General features: G+C 42.4%; 1 protein-coding gene across 2 annotated transcripts in view; it reads right to left on the reverse strand.

Annotated features, from left to right (window-relative positions):
* The window catches only part of ELOVL2 (ELOVL fatty acid elongase 2), an 83,266-nt gene that overhangs the window by 25,649 nt on the left and 37,852 nt on the right, over nt 1–19,765 (reverse strand). For both annotated transcript variants that reach the window (XM_090039195.1, XM_090039194.1), the window contains exons 2-3: nt 14,405–14,468; nt 1,643–1,830 (exon numbers count right to left, since the gene is read on the reverse strand). In XM_090039195.1, the coding sequence (XP_089895321.1) occupies nt 1,643–1,830; nt 14,405–14,420 (204 nt within the window). In that variant the 5' untranslated portion in view covers nt 14,421–14,468. The remainder of the gene's footprint in view (nt 1–1,642; nt 1,831–14,404; nt 14,469–19,765) is intronic.

Raw genomic sequence — 19,765 nt, forward strand, 5'->3', positions numbered from 1 at the left:
CAGGTCTCTGCCCCTGGTTCTATTTACTACCTTAGCGATTAGCTCTGGGAGAAGCATTTTTCGCTGCTGGGACTAGTAGGCTGCTGTTGCCATTGCGACTCCATCTCACATGCTCTAACCTGTAAAGGAGGATAGACTCCTCGAAATAAAGCGCCTTATTGGGTGCACGCTGGAGCAAGCCAGGGGAGGTGTTTGGTAATGGAGTTGAGATCTTAGTTCATTAAACTGACAGAAACAGTTGAGAATCGAGCCATGACTACCTAGGAAGCTTCATGGTATAAATTGCTAAAAGGATCGGAATGAAAACAGATTACAGGACATGAACGGGTACTTGTCTCATACAGCAACTGGAACATCTGCAAGTCCCCTTCTTTCAGGATGCTGAGGATGTTGAACTGAGTAAACTACTTGAAATTTATCTAGATGCTAGCCAATTGTCCATCGAGAATAATGGGGGCCAGGGGAGGAGAAAGGTGGTCTGGGATGGTGTGCCACCACTTGACACCCCATACTGCTGCTGTTTTTGCTCTTGCAGGGAGCAGGATGGGGAAACCTCCCCCACCCCCTGTCCATTACTCAGTGTGGCTTCAGAATCATGGCAGCAAGTGCTTGGAACACTTTGATTGGCTATAGACTTGGGCTTTTATAATATTAGATATAGCTTCCTGTAATGTAGATACATATCAAACAGCTACTTAGCTGATACTGTTTGCTCTAAGGTTATTCTTTGATATTTCTCTAACCTGTACCCCTTCCAAGCCTACTCTCTGTAACCAGTAAAGGTCTCCTCTGTACTAAGTGTGGTGGACTCGTTGGGAGATGGTTCAGGCATTCCTTGTTTTTTTTATTCCCTTGGCTCAGATGACCAATTGAGGCTGCTTTTTGTGCTTCAGGCTAAAGGAATACCCCAAGTTCTTGCAGTGGGCCAAGCACCCTCAAGGACTATAAGGCTTGTGTACCCCAGGGGGCAGAGGGCCCAGAAACGGTCCAGACCCCAGGTGGTGGCAGCAGTGACCCCAGGCTTGCGGGTGTGCTCTAGGAAGGAGGTTGGCCAGACATGAGGCACCCGTGGCACTCGGAGCTTGGTAGGTGGTCAAGCGCAGTGGACACCCACTGCTGGCCTACCACTGTGCCTTCCATCCCTATTTTTCTACGATCCTAAGTTCAGCCTTTGGCTTCCCAAATGGTTTGCTTTTGGCTGAACTTCTTAGGCATTTGATCAGTCACCTGTGTGCTTTTGTTTTGTTTTTGCCACTTGATTAGAAGACAAAAATGTTGTAGACAGGGGAGGAAATGGATGACAATGAATAGCAAATAATGAATAATTAGTGCATACTCATGCATACATCTCTTTGTTTGTACAACAGTGGTGTATACCTACAAGGACGAGTCACTCCCCAGATATTTATGCTTTCAAAATAAATTGAAGTTCATGAAGGATGATGAATTAAGGAGGCACAGACATGTTTGAAATGCACAGTCCCTGAAAATTGAATGCACGTTGTCAAATGTTGCTTTAGCTGAAATGGACCTAAAATCATAAGTCCAACTTACTTTGGAGATGGGGATGATAAACATTCCTGTTGTTAAAAATCACTTGCTGCTTGCCTTTCTCAGCTGTAGTACGTTTAGTTAAACTTACCTCTATGAGCATGTACAAAGAAAGTAGTGTGATTCCAAGATTATATATCAGGAGATGTCCCCGGAGTGAGAAGGCAGGCCTGTTCTTCATATACTCAGTACCCAACCATATGGAAAGCAGATAGGTTACAGTAAGGAAAAATGTGGGTAGATAGGAGTCCAACAGGAACCAACCTCTGACCCTGGAATCTGAACAGAAGCATGCAATAAACAGTTAAAAGTGGCTTGTTCAGTATGGTTAAAAAGAAACTGCCTGCAGTGTCAACAGAGTCATCTACAGGTACAGTGGGAATGTGCCGTATTTGGATACATACTCAGTTCATTTCAACCTGAATAGCAAAATAACTGCATTGAGCACAGTAATTTCAGGCATTTGTGGTGGTCATTTCAGAATTACCTGCAATCACTTAAATTGTTCTGCCCTTCTAGGAATTGTAGAAATAAGCAGGAGTAAAAATGTGTTTGTGCTCTTTTTATTTAAAAGCAATGTTTAATAGAAATGTAATGCCAAATCCCAAGCTGTTAAAAACAGTATATATTGCTTTTAAATAGCTTAAACCTTCAAACTACATAGAATTAAGAAAAGAACACCTGCCAATCTAGGCATACAGCATTCATTATTTTTACTGTGCATTTGCCCCATATCTTTGTGTTTATGTTGGGTGTTGGAGAGATGATGATAGTGACATATGTATAGGGAAACATTTTCAAATATGTTCAGTGCATTAGTTTTTCAACACACTTATTTTTCTGATTTAGCCCAAGGCGTGCTTCGTTGTTCATCTGTCCTATTTTATCCTGAAATGAAGTATTAAGGCCCAGTTCTGCTTGCCTTATTTGCACAAATTATATCTCTGACAGTAATGCGTGTGAACAAATAGGTATTGGGAGCAAAGAATTCTGTGTGTAGTTGTGGTTCCCTTCCTCTTCCTTGCATCCCTTCCCCCAGCTCAAACAAAATGGAGATCATGAAGTTTGAGATGCACAATTTTTAAAACAGAAAAATGTCTACAATGGCAGTAAATGGGTATTGTGGATGAATGCCATCATTTTCTTTCAGCTTTGTCATATTTTTCTATAAGATATTTGCTTTCTGAACCATAAGTTTTAGGCTTCCCTGAGAGAAGGAATTGCTAGGTGAAATTCTTCCTCTGAATATCATATGCTAGCTTTTGCTAGGCTTTAAAAATCTCTGAATCCTTGAATACATCTTCTTAAAAGAACATTATCCGGTTAAAAACCAGGGGTGGGGAAAATGCGGCCCAGAGCCAAATGTGGCCCGTCAAGCCATTATATTCAGCCTGCAGGGCCCATAAAAAATTTAGAAAATTCATATCAATCTGCCCAGTGCTGCCTGTCATGAGGCCCTTGATGGTTTGCCAAAACTCAGTAAGCGGCCCTCTGCCCAAAATAATTGCTCGCTCCTGTTTAAAAACCATACAAGATATCACAATGATATGTGTATTTTTTCTTTTAAGAAAACAATTTGTTTTACCATTTGTAGGGTTTTGCATTTTGCTAAATTTGACAATAAATGAATACATCAGCTACTGTTTTTCATTCTTACTCATTTGCTTAGTGTTTCAGATGTAGGATTGAAAACACTCTGAGGAAATGCTTAATCAAAGCAAACTCTGCAGGGGAATGCTTGAGACATCATTAAGAACTGTTAAATATTTGTGTGTTCCAACAATACTTTGTTTCTGAAGAGAAAGTTGCTTTGGAAAAAGCATTTAAACGTTTCGGAAACATCCCTCAGTGAACCCATGTAACTATACTTATCTGTTCAGTCACCATTGTGCCCCTGCCCCCCCATCCTTCTTCTGTCTCCAGTCCTTTGTTACATTATGTTGCTGAATTTTGTCTCCAGTTCGGTTGTAAGCTCTGTAAGGGCAGGTTTGCACTAGAAAGACCTGTTAAGTCTCCCGTTTTTAGCTAGAAGACTTTAGTTATGCTCCTGCTACTCTTGGGTTGCCAAGAAGCAGCTTCATTTTTTGAGCTGAGAGGGAGGATAAACATACCACAAGCCCAGCCTGGACCCAGAAGCATAGCAGGGCAGTTCCATGCCCAGAGCAGATGCAGTGCCTGGGGCATGGAAATTCTGATGGTATTGCACAGCTCTGATGGCAGCATGGCTGGCTGCTGCAGTGGCTGCTAATTTTGCATGCCTCCACCTTAAAGGTAGTGCCTGGGGCTGCTGCCCTGGTCGAGTTATGTTCCTGCCCATAGCCTTCTCTTAGGATTTTTGGCCTTTGACTTTTTGCTCACTCAGCATTAGCAAAATGGAATACAGCAAAATGCCCTTTGAAAACACAGATTGAGTCAAGTTTTCAAAAACAGCCTTAACTCTCTGGCCTGTCCTTTGCCTATTCACTTATAATCTGTTTGCACCCGGCAGTCACTAATTACTATATCACATTATATCCCTTCTAGACCACAAATAATACTATTTACACTCCAGCACAAGCCACTCCTTCATTTATTGCATTTGGACAATGACTGAAATGCAGGGCTTCCTTCGCTTTGCTGGCAGTGAATGGCCCCCAAACATAAATGCCCCTATACAGTGTGTGTGCAGGGTATCAGAGAGAGGTTCTACCTTTCTCCCACCATAAAGCTTCCTAAAACCAACGTATTTTTAAGATAGACACCTTTGTTCTCTTACCCCTCCCCCCAGCCCTTGAAATTAATATATTTTATCATTTAAAACGCATAGATGAGAATTAAGGTCCACCATCAAGGAAACCAAAGCACTGAGTGCTGGTCAGCTGTCAGAAGGAAGTGTTTCAAATTTAAGGTCATATAGATACAGGAATACATGAATACTCAGTATATCTCCTGGAATAATGCTGTCTGTTCCAAAACAGCAAGTAGACTTGGCATCATCTATCCAAGAGCTTGAGTAGCTTATATTACACTGGAAAAAAATTCTCTGCTGTTCTAGAAGGCATGCTGAAGATGATTTTAATCCATTGCATGGCAAAATAGCATGAACTAAACAAAGGAGCCATTGGATAATATGGGTGAGTTATGTTCAGACCATACAAATCTGGAGAGAATTTGAGAATATGTAACTCAGATGAAGATGAAAATGGCTTGGTTCTGAAGGCTAACATGTAAATATAGTTTACATGCATCTCCCTTTTCCAGGGCAAAGGAGTCTTGCATTCAGTGCATTTAAACCCCCTGCTAATTAGCCTTAGTAGATAATTAAAGAGTCTCCTTGCATCTAGGAGTAAGTGGTAGAAATAAGATCCTGAAGTAAGCTAAAGGAGAGAATTACACAACCAGCGATGAAAGCAACTGCCAGACTTGGCCTTAGAAGGCTAGCTTTCATAGTGTGATTTGCAAAGCAATGAGGATCTCGGTGCTACAAGTTTAGCACAGTGTGACCCAGGGCTGCATTCTCTAGCAACTTAGCACTTTATTAACAATTATGAGAATTTTTTTTAATCCCTCTTCAGACCAAGACACTAAAATACGTTCCCTTCCTGCCTTTCCCTCACCCCTTCCCCAACCCCATCTTCCCTGTTTTCGTACAGGGGCTCTTGTTTGTTATTGTGAGGTAGCTTTTAAAAGCCGGTCTATTGAGTTTGACTTCTTTTTTCATCACTGTAACATGGGGATTGGAGGGGGGGAAGATAGTTTGTTTGAAAAAGTGAATTTTATGAGCTCCCTAAAAATATACAGTTTACTGGTGGGGGGGAGGGAGTGGAGAAAGAGGTTGCTATTTGATTCTGGCAATGGTCCTAGTGCTTTTCTACCTTCAGTCACTGATTAGGGAAAGTGTTAGCTACTAAAACAATTCAGAATTGGAAAGATTAAGACCAGGACCCAGATGGTAAGTGACACTGTATGACAAGAGCACTACATCATGTATGGCGATGTTTGAGTGCCCCAGTTCAGATTCCTTCTCAAGTTTATCTCATTTGCAATTAAAAACAGAGGGGGAACAGAATGGTGAAGCTGAAATCCTGGCTGTATGGAAGTTAATGGCAGAACTGCGACTGCCTGACATTTTTATTTATTTATTAGCTTTATATGCTGTTCTTTTTCAAGGTGGCTTACAGTAACAAAACAAATTAACTATAAAAGCAGATAAAATGGTACCAAGTTTCTCTCTCTGTACTTTAGATGTGTTTATATTTGGGTTTTTAACTAAGCTATCTGCCACTGTAGCCATGTTGCCTGTAGGTAAACTTGAATTTCTCAGGAGCCAAGACTTAAGTTTCTGGAGCTGGCTTTTGATTCTATTAATATTTAATTGCAAAATACATGCTACGCAAGGGTATACGAGTATTACTTCATCATAACTTTATATGTACGTATCTTTCTCAATGTGCTTCCAGTTTTTAAATCTGTTTTTACAAAGGTAGAATCTATCCACTAAGGTCTAGATTCAAATGTTCTCAGGCAACCCGGGACAGGTATTGTCTAGCCTAACTTTTTGGAAACTTTGTTCCAGGAAAAAGATTTAAAATGACCCATTACAGCACCTCCCCTATCAACAGGAAGGAAAGCTATGTGTTATGGAAAGCTCTATGTTAAGGAAAGCTACATGTCCCTGCAAGCTGATGTTGGTGACCAGGGTGGATGACTGGAGACCCTCTGGGTCAAAATCATGGGGAACACAGCACAGGGGACACATCTCATGGGAGGATCACTCAGCAAAATCTGAGCAGTCACAAAGCTTCCTCTTGTGCATGGATGACCTCTACCCGACTCAAGAAGTCTACAGGCCAACGAGAGATGAAGCGCTGCTCGACCTGGTACTGGCTACTGGGGATGATCTAATTGGCGACCTAGTGATCGATGGGAAGCTGGGTGACAGCGACCACAAGCTGATCACCTTCACCATCCGCTGTAACGCAAGTCAGTCAGCAACATGGAAGTCCTTGACTTCAGGAAAGCCGACCTTGACAAGCTCAGGAGGCTTATCAGTGAGGCCCTAAGGGACCACGACCCCAGGGGGAGGGGAGTTCAGGAAGAGTGGTTGCTCCTCAAGGGAGTGATCCTCAATGCACAAACTAATTCTATTCCATCTTGGAGGAAAGGCAGCAAGATGGCACAGCAGCCCCCCTGGCTCTCCAGGGATCTAGCAGACCTCCTGAGGCTAAAAAGAAAAGTCTACAAAGGATGGAGGATGGGACTCACCTCCAAGGAGGATTATTCTGCACTAGTCCGGTCCTGCAGGGAGCAAACCAGGAAAGCCAAGGCTGCAACTGAACTCCAACTGGCTTCGAGCATCAAGGACAATAAAAAGTCCTTTTTCAGATATGTGGGGAGCCAGAGGAAAAGCAAGGGCAACAATGGACCCCTGCTGAACCAGATGGGACAACTGACAACTGACGCCCAGGAAAAAGCCAACCTATTAAATGGGTACTTTGCGGCAGTCTTTCATCAGTCCCATGGGATGCCCATGCCCGCTATGAGACAGGGAGGTCTGGGTGAGGGTGATTCCCTGCCCTCCATAAATGCTGACCTTGTGAAGGAACACCTTGAGAGGCTGGATACCTTCAAGTCAGCCAGCCCTGACAATCTACACCTCAGGGTACTCAAGAAGCTGGAGAGCATCATAGCCCAGCCCCTGGCACGGATCTTTGAAAACTCCTGGTGTTCTGGTATAGTGCCCGAAGACTGGAAGAAGGCCAACGTGGTGCCTATCTTCAAGAAAGGGAGGAAAGTGGATCCGGCTAATTATAGGCCCATCAACCTACCTTCTATCCCAGGGAAGACCTTAGAAAAGTTTATTTAAAGTGGCCATCCTTAATGGACTGGCCAATGCCAGGATCCTGAGGGATAGCCAGCACGGGTTTGTTGCGGGTAGGTCTTGCTTGACCAATCTCATTTCCTTCTATGACCAGGTGACCCATCACCTGGACAAGGGAGAAAAGACTGAAGTCATTTATATTGACTTCAAAAACGCCTTTGATCTGGCATCCCATGATCACCTCTTGGCGAAACTGGCCAATTGTGGCTTTGGGTCCACCATGATCCGCTGGCTGGGAAATTGGCTCCATGGTCAGACCCAGAGGGTAGTAATTGATGGAAGTCACTCATCATGGTGTCCTGTGACCAGTGGGGTCCCCTGGGACTCTGTCCTTGGACCCATATTGTTCAACATCTTCATTAATGATGTGGACATTGGAGTCAGAAGTGGACTGTCCAAGTTCACTGATGACACCAAACTTTGAGGCAAAGCATCCACGCCAGAAGACAGGTGGGTGATCCAGGCTGACCTGGACAGGCTCAGCAAATGGGCGGACAAGAACCTGATGGTGTTTAACACCAAAAAATGCAAGGTTCTCCACCTTGGGAGGAAAAACCTGCAGTATGCTTATAGGCTTGGCAGTGCTACGCTGGCTAGCACTACAGAAGAAAGAGACTTGGGGGTCATCATTGACCACAAGATGAACATGAGCCTTCAATGCGATGCTGTGGCTAGTAAAGTGACCAAAACACTGGCTTGCATCCATAGATGCTTCTCAAGCAAATCCCGGGATGTCATTCTCCCATTGTACTCGGCCTTGGTGAGGCCGCAGCTGGAGTACTGCATCCAGTTTTGGGCTCCACAATTCAAAAAGGATGTGGAGAAGCTTGAGAGAGTCTACAAAAGAGCCACGCGCATGATCATTGGTCCGGAAAACAGACCTTATGACGACAGGCTGAGAGCCATGGGGCTCTATAGCTTGGAAAAGCACAGGCTCAGGGGTGATCTGACGACCACCTATAAGTTTATAAGGGGTGACCACCAGTATCTGGGGGAATGTTATGACAGATGATGAGGTCTAACGGTTATAAACTACTGCAAGACCATTTCAGGCTGGACATAAGGAAGAATTTCTTTACTGTCCGAGCCCCCGAGGTCTGGAACAGCCTGACATCGGAGGCGGTTCAAACACCTATATTGAACACCTTCAGGAGTAAATTGGATGCTTATCTTGCTGGGATCCTATGACCCCAGCTGACTTCCTGCCCTTTGGGCGGGGGGCTGGACTCGATGATCTTCTGTGGTCCTTTCCAGCCCTAATGTCTATGAATCTATGAACAGAGATAAGAGAGACTTCAGAAATGCCAAAGTGTGATTCAAGCTTAAGTGCCTAGCACCATATACAGAGAAAAGGAAGAGCATTAAGTGTCTCTAAAGAGTTAATTGAGTAAGCCCAAAGACATGGTGTTTGACTCGGATTAGTCAGTAGACTTCTCTATTCACTATTATTCAGACTATCTAGACCAGGCTGGGCAATTATTTGGGCTGGAGGGCCACAATGAGTTTTGGTGAGCTGCTGAGGGCCAGAAGGGATGGGGATGAGATGCCAATTAATCCTATCTGGCTGTTGCCAGTAACCTTAGGAGGGATGCTCTGCTCTGCTGCAGCTGGGGCCAGGCCAGGCTGTGTAGCGTGCAGACTCCTCTGGCCCCCCACATCCCTTTCCCCCTGCCCAGCCTTCTGTTGACAATGTGGAGTCCTGGCAGTGTGGCTGCTGGCAGCTGAGCCCATGCAAGATGGGGGTGTGATGCAGTACACCAAGTGCTGTCCCGCCTGTCCACCATGGTGAGCTGCTTCTGCCACACCACACTGGGAAAGTTGGGGCAGCTGCCACTAACAAAGATTCACCTCCTAGTGGTGCATTGCATAGCCTGGCCCTAAATGTGGCAGAGCAGCATGGCATGGGGCACAGCCTTCCATCTTCAAGCTCTTGACTGTGTTCAGTGGGCCAGATGGGATCAATTGGTGGGTTAGATATGGTCTACTGGCTGTACTTTGCCCACCCCTGGTCTAGACCCATTTTTTTTGTGGTGAGGAATACAGTGGGTTTCTGCGGAGAGGTGTTTGAGAATATTCATCCCTATTTGCCCAATAGCTTGTTGGTTACAGCATTTTTCCAAGGTGTAGGAGACCTTCTAGGTTCCATCATCCTGAGGGGATTTCAACTTTATCTTCCACTTCCCTAGTGACTACCCTGACCACTAGCATATAGAGTAAGGTTTACTCTACCCCTTCTGTTGAAGCTGGACACTTGGGCAGGCAGGAATGCAAGAGCCACGGGGGCCAGATGAAGAACAAGCAAAATGGAGTCTGACACTGCACCCTTGTGGTTAGGGCACTGGCTCTGGCTGGGGGAGTCCTGGATTGCAGTCTGCAGCCATATATATATAGCCAAATTAAACAGCTAAGGAGTTGCACAGCAGGCCTGCTCCTACCATTCTTGAAATAAATGGCAAGGCTTCCTTTTATCCAAATGATGCAGGATTATGTCAGCATGAGTCAAACTGACACTAATGAAAATGGCTGTTGGAAAGTAATGTTTGGCCTTTGTAACATTCCTCTATAGCAGGAGACATGGCCCTCTTCCTTGGATCTCTCAGGTGTATTTTCACAACACCTGCAGAAGCAGGACATCGGCTGTTGTTCACCTGCCTTACCTGTGGCAGGATAGGGTGTTATGTCTTGTGGCTGTATCAGAGCTTACTCTATAGTTTTACTAACAGATTAGACAAGGATTTGTATAGGGTGGTTTGGAAAGAAGTGATCCTGTTTCTGGTCAGGGGTTAGACTAGATGGCCTCTGGCCTTCCAATCTTACTTTTCTATGATTCTATAATGGAACTGTTCCAAAATGTTACCGATAGGGATCCAGTTCATAACTGTTGTGGGATAGTCATCTGTTACATAGCCACATTGCAGGGAGTTATGTTAGTCATGAAATACTGGGTGTGTCTATATGAGATGTTTACTGCAGCTGCCTAATTAACTCCACAGTAAACATCTCGGCATCTACAAATGCAGCCCTATTAGGCCTCAGGACACTAATAAACTCCGTAGCAGGTTAGTACTTGTAAATACTTTTTTTACTCCATGGCAGCACACATGTAGGCACTGACCCAGCCGGCTGGGGCATGAGGCACTTCAGTGGAGGGGCTGCCTGCCAGCTAGTCCCACACTGGAGCACCCTCATGCCCCAGCTTGCTCCTCTGCAGCACATCGAGCCAGGTCAGCACGGTCCTTGGTTGGTAAGTTGTCTCCACCCCCCAGGTTCCCTGCTACCCAGAGCTGCTCCGCCTCAGCTCACTGTGCTGCAGTCCTGGGTATACATTCAAACAGCATGCCCAGGAGCAATAAACTTTGGCACAATATGCGCCAGTTAATTGTTTTCAATTAATTGCAAATGTAGACATGCCCACTTTGTACTAAGATACAGATCACTGAAGTAAAAGGGTTTACCATATGCCTGGGGCAGGAGAGGAACAAGTCCTGTTTTCAGTATTATTTGAATGGAATGTGTTTTATAAATAATGTCTGAATACTTAATAGTGTGTTAAAATTGTGATTCATCATTGCACCACTTGGTGCAATCCATTTCTATTAGGAAATGCATCTAGTGGTTTAATTGTTCAGTGATTGCACTGTTTAGACTTTCAGGTAAATTCATAAATATATATCAAAGTGCTTCATTTTTGATGCTGTTTCCCTGCAACGCTGCCTTGAATACTGCAATCCGATTCTTGCCAGCACAGGACAGTAGCTGGGGGAGAGGAGTAGGAAAAGGACAAATCCTTAAGCCTTCCCCCAGGCAATAAAGCTCCTTGGAATAATTTGGGTATGTCCTCTCTTCTGGATTAAACTTAATGCAACAAGGAGAAATACCAATATTTAGAGCAAAATAAATGGCTGTGTCTGAATGTGTACAGGACAACTAAAAACATATGGCTAGCAGTTTAGCTCATTGGAAATGAGTCAAGGAACTGCACCTGGGCCCTGGCCCTTCTGCAGCCAGTGAAGGGTGGAACCTTTTTCCTGCCCTGGTTTTTTGGTCTTGGTTTGTTTGGACTCAGCCTTGACCCCCATTTAGAGCAGTGTGAAGCTGAGAACTGGTCATTGGCAGGGCTAATATTGAGTCCAAGGCATTACCAACTGGTAAAAGGAAACTCATCAATAAATGAGGGGGGGAAGTGAAAAGTCCTGAGATTTAACCACTGAAAAGTGGATGCTGCCTTTTGAAAGAAAAGCAGCCGGTGTGGAGGCGGAGCAAAGCTGCCACCTTTATTTTACTCCTCCTGCAGGAGCTACCTTGGGAGGTGCTCCTGTGCAGAAGAGTCTTTAATGCATGTTCTCTTCTCTTCCTGACATTTTCATGGGGTTTTGTTACTCTGGCCAGCATTTTCTTCCATTTCTTTTCAAAAGGCAGTCACTCTTCTTTGAGGCTTTTCCTTGCAAAAGCCAGCTATGCATCTCTTAAGAGCTGGCAGAGGTAGAGCTTATTTAACCCAAGTGTGATTCAAAGTCCCAGGGGAGCTCTAGTATTTGCTATGGCATTATATTAACTACAATTCATCCAGCTCAAGACTTAGCTCCGGAGCCATTGGAGAGAGGGGTGAAAAGGCACAGTGCTTGCCTGAGTGAAAATAATTGCATCTTTTATACATGTGGTTCCTAGATTGCGTTGGTTTACTTGCTTTGGAGGCCTATTCGCAAGTATTTTTCTAAGGAGCCACTAATTTTAAAATGCCATTTAATTTTAAATAGATTCAGGTAGAATAAAAAAACCTGGGCAATTCTGCACACAGGAGTGTGAAGACGCACCATCTTGCGAGGATTGAGAAGCAGCACAATTTATGGTAGGAATTCCAAACCAACAGAAACACAAGGGGAATAAAGACCTATCCTCTCTTGGCTTTGAGTCTTGCAGCTTTTTTTTTCTATTTAATCAAGAAATATTCATTTTTGTAAATGTTAACAAATACAAGGCATCCAAAAACCCTGTTATGAAGAAGTCATGTCTACTTAACTGCAGTTATGCTAGTCAGCATGTTTTGCTTCAGGAAGAAAGTATGACTTAATGAGTATAGGACAGATGAAGACAAAGAATGGGGAAAAATGATCCTCAGACTGCAGAAACGTTGCTGATATTTTGAATCCAATTCTAAGTACCGCTGCCTTGCACTGAAGTCAGCAACTAAGCTATCTGAACTATGTGGAGATTTGGATTCTTAGCAGAGTTGATCTTAAAATATAAATACATGTTGTAGAAAACTGAGATATTTAAAGACATGATTCCATCTTGATTTGGGACGGAAAAACTGAAATCCTGGAACGGTTTTGTGAAATAACGTATTCTGAATTTTTTTCAATATTTATCATAATATTTCAGTTTGAATAGTTTTATTTCCACTTCAGTATTATAGAGTATACACATTGAAAAGTTTTGACTTGTGATGTTATAACTTATATGTCAAAATAAATAGGAACAAAATCTTCTGATTTGAACAAAATGAGCCATTTTGATTTTCCTTGAAAATTTAAATGGACGTGATACATTCCTGGAAAACTTTGCTTTAGTTGATTTGGCACTTTCCAGGGGAAGAATGTTCCATCAGTAAGCTTTCAGCTGGCTCTAATTATCACACCTCTTTTAGAGAAGGGGTATCCTGAGTGACCGCCATATAAGTGTTAATGAGGTAGGAAGCAGTCAGATACTTGTTTTGTTTGTTCTAAAAGCACATTGGTCCTGAGAGGGTCTGCAGTGGGAACAAAATGTCAGGAATTTTCCTTTCCCTGCCACCCTGAATACTCACTGTATAGGGGCATTAGCATGTTCCCTGCCAGTGCATTAGGTCTAACTACAGACACTCAAAAAGCCTGAGGCTGAATTGATTCAATCTTTGCAGGTTAGTCTAAGATGCAGAGATTGAACTGATAAGCAAGTGAATGAACAAACATTCACTTTTGAGTCTGGAAATGCAGCCACATGCCTGCAGTGGCTTAGGCCAGATGCTGGGAAGGTGCTAGAGCATGCTTCCCTGTTCAGCTGCAACACACAGCTTGAACCAAGGCTAACCTGCCCACCCTGGAATAGGGTAGGGGTTGCAGTGGAGGTACAAAGCATGCTACGATGCTGGGGGCCAGGGGAGGGCTGCAAGTTAACTTGAACCTTGGGGGGGATCTGGGACAGAAGTTCAATACATTGATTCAACCTAAATCAGTTAAGTCTAATATTATATCCATCCAGGGTTATCTTAAACTGGTTTTGGTCACTTTGAAAGCAGCGTATATGTTCTAAACTTCTGTTGGGTTACAGATTTGTATCAGTTTCTGATCACTTGTACTGGTTTATGTATAATTTCTGTGCGTAGCCCAGGTGGCTGAAGGAAAAGAAACCCTGGGTTTGAGTTGATGCCTAACTGCAATAGGTAGAGAAGTGGCTTGTGATGTGGTGTAAATAGTATTGTTTGTGGTCCACAAAGGAAATGGAGAGGATACAATGCAATACACAAATGAGGTGACTTGGTGTAAATAAGTTATAGCTAAATAGGCAGAGAATGGGCCAGAGCGAAAGATGTTACTTAAACATAAACTTCGACAGATTGGGTTTTCAAAGGGGAATATGCTGTTTTATGTATTTAGCCATACTATATAATGACTACTATACTTTTCCTGAAATAAATATTGATTTTTGGGACAGTCTGTTTTTTTTTAATTCCTAATGTGAGAAAGCTTAAGTGGGGCTTTTTTTTTTCCCTAATGAGGACTTCTTTTTCAGCACTGACAAAATCAGGCCCCTTTTTAAGGTGTTTTCAGTGAGATGCTAAGGAACTACTAGTTACTTTTTGAGCATATCAGTCAAGGTGCATCTAGTGGGGATCTTTTCAGTAGCTACTAATATAGCAGAGGAAGTTTATTCAAATAACTTTTATTTACCCCTGGAAAATCAATTATTTTATATCAGTAGAGGCTTTGGCATTTCTCTAAAAACTGTGCTTACCTCGAGGTCCAAACATATAGTCCACAAGTTCGTTTACTTCATGGTCTAAAGCCTTTAGCTGCTCCTAAAAAGGGAGAAAGGAAAAACTGTTGTTTTATACCTTCTGTGGAAAAAAAAGACTATAGAAAAGAATACACTTGCTGAGAGAGTCTTTTACTTGGAAGCATTTCCAAGGCACCCAAAGACTGACATCAATGCTTTAAAAATTAGAAGATGTCTCTGAAAACATGGAAGTACTAAGGCCTCTATTTTGCTGCAGATTTACAGAGTTCCCATTAGTGGAAATAGCATGCACCTACCAAAAGTAAAATGACTGCTGCAGGAAATGAGCACAATGTAAGAGGGAGATTTGAAAAATGAAAATAAGCAGGTTTAATCTGTAACAGATAATTTTGCACAGGAAGCACACAGTACAGGTTTTCCTTGCTTTATGCTGTATGTGTTCCTGGAAAATGGCGCATCACTTGAATCTGCATACAGGGAACCCACTTTACAATGTAACAAATAGGGAGGGATAAGTTCCAAGACCTTGAATGTATTGACCCCCAGACCCATTTCTACCACTTTTAAAAGATGATTTTGGTACTTGCCAACAGCAGACAGTACACACAAGCACAGGGCACTATCATAGTGGGGATAGCAACTACAGAAATACATGTTTCACAAAACGAGAGAAGCACAGATCCATACAGGAGACTATTTGGGTGTGCATCAGTCCCACAATGCACTGCACAAAGCAGCTGACTGTGGGCTTCCACCACACTGATCACATAAGAGTGAATGTATCTCACATATAATGAATTTTTGGTATAAAAAGGCTCATTGCATAAGAGTGAATTTGCATATACAAAACTTGCATAAAGCAAGGGAAACTTCTTGTGTTTTGGTTTTTTTATTTTGCTTTTTGATATATACCAGGCTGCCTGGGAATCTTGTGGCAGAGTTGGGGATTGAATCCTGATAACAAGAGATCCAGTCTGTCCCATTAAGTAAAATACACTCCTTTCCCATTTGCTGTTTTCTATATTTCCTTGCTGTGCAGTCTGATCCCTCAGCTGAACAATACCTAGCAACAGCCCACAATTGGTAAGGAGCAAGGAAACAGGAGCAAGGAAAAATGCCCTGCTGTTCTCTGCAAATTCATTCCTGCCCTGAGAAAATAGAGCCACGCTGCGAATAGAGAAGTAGGCCACTGATCCATAGCTGTAGTACCCGATCTGGTGAAGGGGGAAGGGATATCGTAATAGATACACTTGCTCTTTTGAACACCTTGTCCCATTGCCCCCTCTCGCTTCCCCTAAGCATGCTTCCCTCTAGCTCCTGCTGCTTCTAAGGGTAAAGAGCTGCCAAGCAGCCAGCCAGCGAACCCCCTGCGGCAAGAGCCACATTTATATATTGGCAGGCTTGGATCCTGCCCTGTTGCCATAGCATTCTGCTCACCGTTACACAGAGCGCAGCGGTCCAGATTTGCTGAGGGAAAGCAACTCTCTAAGCTTATCCCTCTGCCATGGGGTATTTGCACTTCTTGGAGGCAGGCTCCTTGAGGATATTAAAAATAAATTGGCTGGTTAATGTGAAGACATCCATATTCCTCTCTGAGACCTCTCTTTCAGCCCTGAAGCAGAAGGGGACAGGTTTTTGCCACGCATGGGGTTCAGAAACAAATTTCCAGAATTCATCTGATCTCAAAAAAACAATTTTGATTCTGATTTTACAAACTAAAGAAAAGTCTCCAGCTGAAGAGAGAGAAAACAAAGGCTCAAAATAAGAAGACTCTCTCCCTCTCGGTATTTTGTTGCTGAGAGGTGTAGCCTTTGAGTGTTGGTGTTGGAGACGGGCATTGTTGCTGCAGAACAGGTATGGAGACCAGCAGTCTTTTTCGCCTTAACTGAGGTCAGAAGGTAGCTCCATCTTCAGGGCCATACAGGTCTTGGGATCTCTACTGACATTACCAGCAGTAGCAGATGTTATGGTCATTTTTTGTGAAATGAAGAACTGTCCTATACAACATTATCGGGACTAGTAAATTCGCTTCATGCAGGCCATCAAAGAGCCGTCAAATAGCTCCCACTATTTAGTGACCCAGATAAAAGTACTCTTTCACTATCCTGTTTCTGATCCATCCAGCCCCCTGTTATTTCAAATGTAAAAGTTTTATGGAAGGGAAGGTTTGGCCCACTTTCATTTGAGAAGTAGTTTCTGTCAGTGATCTGTGCATCTGCTAGTCTACCATGCCAACGAGGAGTTAGTGCAATTCAAGAACTGTTCCAGAAAATCGAATTTATCTTACTCTTGCTGATTCTGTTTAGATATTTCTTTAAATGCCTTGCTTGGATTTGTATGACTTATACTGATGGGTATACAAAGCAGCTTGGGCTCATGATTAGATTATGTAAACCATGCTTGCATATTGTGAAGAATATAAATTACATCTCCCTTTTTATACAGTTGTCCTGCAATTTAATGAACATGGGTGACGAATGTAAAGCTTGCAATTAGTTGGATGAGAATAAAAATGACACTTTTGAAAGAGATCAGCTTGCTATCTACATGGCTTCCTTTTTTTTTTTTTCATTGATCAGCATGCATTTAACTATCTACACCTATAGAAAGGTCTATGATCAAGAGGGAGCATATCAAATAAAGAACAATCATAAGAGATCAATGTGTCTCTATCTAAATGCACTCAAAGAGCAACTGTCCATATATGTAGTATTTGGAGTTTTTTTTTCCCTTGGTATACAAGCCTCTTGAACGTCTGCGCATGTACATACACATGCACAAGGTTAATTAACTATCTATAGAAGCACAAAGAAAGATTACCAGCTGCTAAACTTACTAAAGGCCAGCTTAATGTATGTCAGGTACATCCAGCAGCAGCTTTCATTTACACAGGCTGTGTTAGAGTGGAAGTGGGGCCAAAAAGCAGAACAGAACAATTTGCTGCTCTGTTGGTGTCTGATGATTTATTACTCTGGAGCATTTCTGAGAATTAAAATATAAATGAAAATTTATCCTGCTCTACCTTTTGAAGGCTTTATAAAGATAATTAGGTTGCATCCTGTATTATCCTGTAAAAAGTCTGCATCAGCTCTGGCTAGAGAACAGGAATGATCTGACTTGAATGATATACTTGCGGATGGTCCTACTTTGAGCAGATGACCTCCTGAGGTCCCTTCTAATCCTAGTTTTCTATGTATCTAAGATCTCATTGATTTCTATAGAGACCACATGTAAAAATGTTCAGTTTTCTTAAAATACAATTAAAAATAGCTTACAACATACACACATGTTCCTTGTACTCATTTCTGTCAAATCATTCCCGTTTCTCATCAGCCAACCTGCTTGAACTGCCAGGGTAAAGATGAACATATGTTTTATTTATTTCCCACTACTTTACATAGCTCTGGCCTTGGCATTACCATCACTTCTAAGCGATTTAAGCCAAATTTTTTGACACATGCATGTGAAGGACAAATCCAGAATTATATGAGCTCATGAGAACAGCTTAACCGTATGCAAAATCAAAGGTCAATATACAGTTTCAGATTCCTTATGTTGTATTTATCTTTTCAACAAAAGTAGAAATGAATGAGCATCAATAAAATGTGCTTATGTGAATATTATTTCCAAGCTGCTTGTACTTGGAACATTTCTGCAAGGTTGATTGCTATGGGAAAACAATCAATCTTATGCTCTGGCCCTATGTTCATATCTCCCTGTATTTGTTGCCTTTGTTTCCTAATAAGTATTCCTACGAGCAAAGCAAAAATAATCTGTATGCCACCCGAATAGTGTATATTTTTTCTGCACAGTTATCAAAATATTATCAATATGCCAATGAACTTTATTTGGCAAGCATTTCCCTGCCAGGGCAAACTGAAAAAAATGTTTAAGTAGCTAGGTCTTGAATTAATGGGGACACAAAGTGTTTTATTCTCCCATGGGACTGCCTGAATTCAAGTATGGTAATGTTCATGATGACAACATGTAAAAACTCCCAGCTGTCTGTCAGGGAACTATTACCCTAAAGTGATTTGTGATTACTGATTAACATAGCTCACACACAGGGACCAAGTTCTGCTACGGTGTAAAACAGAGACGTACAAGTAACGTAAATCTAAGACTCCTTGATCTCAGCTTATCAGTGCCTGGAGCTGTCCTGTGGTGCTCAGCAATGATTCCCTGGCTGAGGGAGGAATGACCTTACTTACCACAGGGACCCCGTATTCATAACCATGTTGTCTGCACAGTGTAGTACCTAGAAAGAACCCTAGATTTCAAAAAATGTCTTATGGGGCTTGAACATTTTATTTTGCCATGACATTGCCTTGAACACAGAAGTATAAGACTGTCAAATAAATGTATGCAGTTTGGTGTGGGTATTCATGTGACTTAATGTTCTGCTTTCATGATCTTATTAGCTGACTTTCTGAAGGGATAGTAGACCCAGTTACTCATGCTTGTTACTGCCTGGTCAGCCGTGGAACCTTTTACATTAGACTTCTGCATGAGGGGAGCTTTTATAGCTCATGTAGTGTTTCAGAGCTCCAGCCTCGAGAAAGTACTGGATAATATGCAGTGAGGAACAACTTTGCATTGACGTGTGTGTTCCAGATTTATATTGCTATATATATTGCTATACTTCTTTACCATCTTCACCCTCTGTGTCCCATCCCTAAGCAGCATTGATATGGAGACACAAAGCCTTAAATCCTTAATTGAGTAAATCTCTTATTGAATCAAATATATTTGACTGCTATTACTTTTTTTTCTTTGTAATGTCCCCAGTTTAGTTAAGGATTTTTCCCTCCTTGATATCCAACATGATAATCTATGTAAGAGCCCCCCCAAAAAAGTTGGACTATGGATGAAATGTGAATTAGGTGTTGCTTTTATCATGTTTCATAACACAATTGAAATTGGAAGTCATGGCACTTAACATTTGATAAGAAAGCCCTATATTTTTTACATAATGCATAATTAATCTGTAGAAATCACTGACACAAAATTTCGTTGAGGCTAAGAGAAGGCTGATCTTCAGGAAAGAATTAGAAAATAACCCAGTTTATTAGATATCAGGGCAGAAGGGAGGGCTGCAGCAATGGAAACTGGACTGTAGGGACCTCTGGTCTTACTGGAGATGACAAATTCCATGCTACCATCTTCTGTGTTTATCTGACAAGATTTTAGCACTCTGACTGATGGCTATGATTAAGGACTAGTCTATTGTACAAAGGTATTGCAAGGATAACTATTTGGGCAAAACTTGCTAGTAGAGACACTTTTTCCATTTGTGACTGAAGTTATACTGGCAAAAGGATCTTTTTGTATTAACTGTATCTCTAAGAAGGAGGCTGC

The sequence above is a fragment of the Crocodylus siamensis genome, chromosome 3, assembly GCF_052110815.1.
Source record: "Crocodylus siamensis isolate JL-2025a chromosome 3, ASM5211081v1, whole genome shotgun sequence".
NCBI lineage: Eukaryota > Metazoa > Chordata > Crocodylia > Crocodylidae > Crocodylus > Crocodylus siamensis.